Source organism: Branchiostoma belcheri, unplaced genomic scaffold (genome assembly GCF_001625305.1).
Source record: "Branchiostoma belcheri isolate BF01 breed outbred unplaced genomic scaffold, Haploidv18h27 scaffold9, whole genome shotgun sequence".
In the NCBI taxonomy this organism is placed as follows: domain Eukaryota; kingdom Metazoa; phylum Chordata; class Leptocardii; order Amphioxiformes; family Branchiostomatidae; genus Branchiostoma; species Branchiostoma belcheri.
The window spans coordinates 2,521,721-2,524,229 of NW_017804575.1; the positions used below are offsets into that span (position 1 = coordinate 2,521,721).

At 41.8% G+C, this 2,509-nt stretch overlaps 1 protein-coding gene across 1 annotated transcript in view; it reads left to right on the forward strand.

Annotated features, from left to right (window-relative positions):
- The window catches only part of LOC109487613, an 11,011-nt gene extending 8,804 nt beyond the window's left edge, over nt 1-2,207 (forward strand). The window contains exon 2 of the mRNA XM_019791618.1: nt 1,372-2,207. Coding sequence (XP_019647177.1) covers nt 1,372-2,207 — 836 coding nt within the window. The remainder of the gene's footprint in view (nt 1-1,371) is intronic.
- The last annotated feature ends 302 nt before the right edge of the window (nt 2,208-2,509 follow it).

The following is a 2,509-nucleotide window of genomic DNA, read 5'->3' on the forward strand; positions in this document are numbered from 1 at the left end:
CTCAGTCACGGCTCGCGTTATGTATGGCCCAACCCAACGACGCTTGTTTTTGAATCAGTAGATGTTCCTCTCTCAAACCACAGTAAAACCATTAACCAAAGCCACTGCCCATATGAGATAATGTGCCTTAAAAATGAATAAAATGCATAGAGATGTAAATTCTGCTTTCATTGGTTCCAGTCACCCCCTGTCACACCCTCTTAACTTCAATGTGTCCTCTTGAGCTTTGGGTCTGTAAAACTAGAAAAGCTATGCTATGTGGTAGTATAAACGTTTTATCCATATCTTTATCAGAATCATCAGTGCAGCCATCGTAAGTTCAGTAATTTTCAGCCATAAATTACCTGATTTCGGAGGCTCTCGGAGGGGGGTCCCAGATCTCCATAATGACAAATATCTGGAGGGTTTTAAGTATATGGTTGTTCACAGTTCCCCATACCTATCTCGCATACAAAGTTTGAGCCGACTTGGCCAACCCCCATCTTCCGACCTCTGCCTGGTTTTCTCGTGCAATGACTCATATATAAATTAACCATTTACGGTCGGAAAGTAGCTGAAAAGTCCAAAAATAAGTAATTTCACGTTGTTAATGGTATAAAAGTTAACAACGTCCTATGGGTAGATGTCCAAGGCACACCCGTACCAAATTACAGGTTAATTGGGTTTAATGCCAGTGCACAGGACGCATTTTGTTAGTCACACTGTCTTCAAATTACCCATGATGCATTGCTATATTCCCGCCGATTTGATAATCAGTCTGATGGGGTGCAATGCTTTAAACACTCGTAACTACAGATAGCATTGACCGATTTTGTTGATTTAAAGCCCAAAATGCAGCGCATAATATGGCCAATCATCATAACTTGTTACACAAGGCCCCATAGGTAGCCTGAATAAATGCCTGATTTTGGAAAGTAAACAATGATTTTTTACACAAAAAATTACCCTCAAAATCGGAGTTTAAAGGCGTATAACTTCCTAAAAAATGCAGAATATCGGCAAAAAATCTATTGTGTTGTGATTACTGTGGCATGTTTTGTCTACAAACCAATTTTTGCCGAGAATTATTGATGTTTGATATTTTTTTCCCGGCCCTTTGGATTTAGTCCCAAGGCACGAGGTCCATTTTGATGACGTCACTTGGTCACGTGATTACACCAAGAAAGCTACTCATACAGACTTGCTATCATACATCAAAATAAACTTTGGTTATTGCAGATTCAAAAAATCTATGGTAGCACTGGTCCGTCTTGGTGGTACAAAAAACGGTCTCGGCCCATGGACTATTAGTGCTGAAAACAAGTTTACGGTTTTGTTCACCTTGTAGGGCTATACTACTATTCCACTAGTAACCAAGTGTTGTCTTTGCAGGGACCAAAGACAAAGCTGGCAAAATCACTTTCGATGGGAAGGTAGGATCGGACGACTTTGTCCTGCCATATGGACTGGACATATCCCCCGGAAATGAGATATTCGTGACTGAGCAAATGAAGAAACAAATTCTGATCTACAACACAAAGGGCATTTTTCTCCATAGCTTTTCCACAGGGAAGTATCCATGGGATGTTTCTGCTGACAAGGATGGTAACATGTGGGTGATGTTAGGAAACAGGAATGACGCTAGTCTCCATAAATACTGTAGGAATGGCCTGTTGCTCACCCAGTTTAACTTGCCTTGTAGAGAGAAAACAGGCATGTATACGTCTATTACACTGGACACTCTTTCTGACAACATCATAGTGACTCTGATGAGGACAGAAGACCCGCCTCGGTGGGCATGGAATGATCACAAAGGAATATCAATATTCAACCCAGGTGGACGGTTGGTTGAAAGATTTGGACGCCCCGATTTGACGTACCCAAATTCAGTTTCAGTGGACAAGAAAGGTAACATCTTTGTCGTTGACGGGAAGAATTTCTATGTGTACAAATTTGACATGAATGGGAATTATCGCTTCAAATTTGGTGGCCAGGGAAGTGAAGAGGGTAAACTGAAAACACCAATGGGCAGTTGTATAGACGGATCAGGTCGCTTGCTTGTGGCTGACAACAGGAACAACAGGGTAGAGATGTTCAGTACTGATACTGGCGAGCATATCCGCACTGTTGTCAAAATTTTCCAACCTAGGTTTCTTGCTATTGGCAAAAGGGGCGAACTGGTTGTAAGCAATGATGATAACATTGTAACTATTTTCACCAAGTATTAAAACCTAATTATGTGGCAGGTGGCAAGGTTAGGGTTGGCATCTAAAGGTTCTGGGTTTCAATCCCAAGCAGACCTAAATAACGTGACTTGATTTGATTTGATTTGATTTATTGAAATTGCAACAGTGCGGAACAGAGGCAGCTGTTGCTGGTGTTGTGTCCCGCACATAGAAACAAATACTGGACAGACAATACTCATTTTCACTTGAGTCTAGTGGGGAAAGTCGTGTAAAGTGCCTTTCCCAAGGGCACAAGATCGGTGGCATGTCAGGACTCGAACCCGGGACCTCTTGATTCTGAGTCG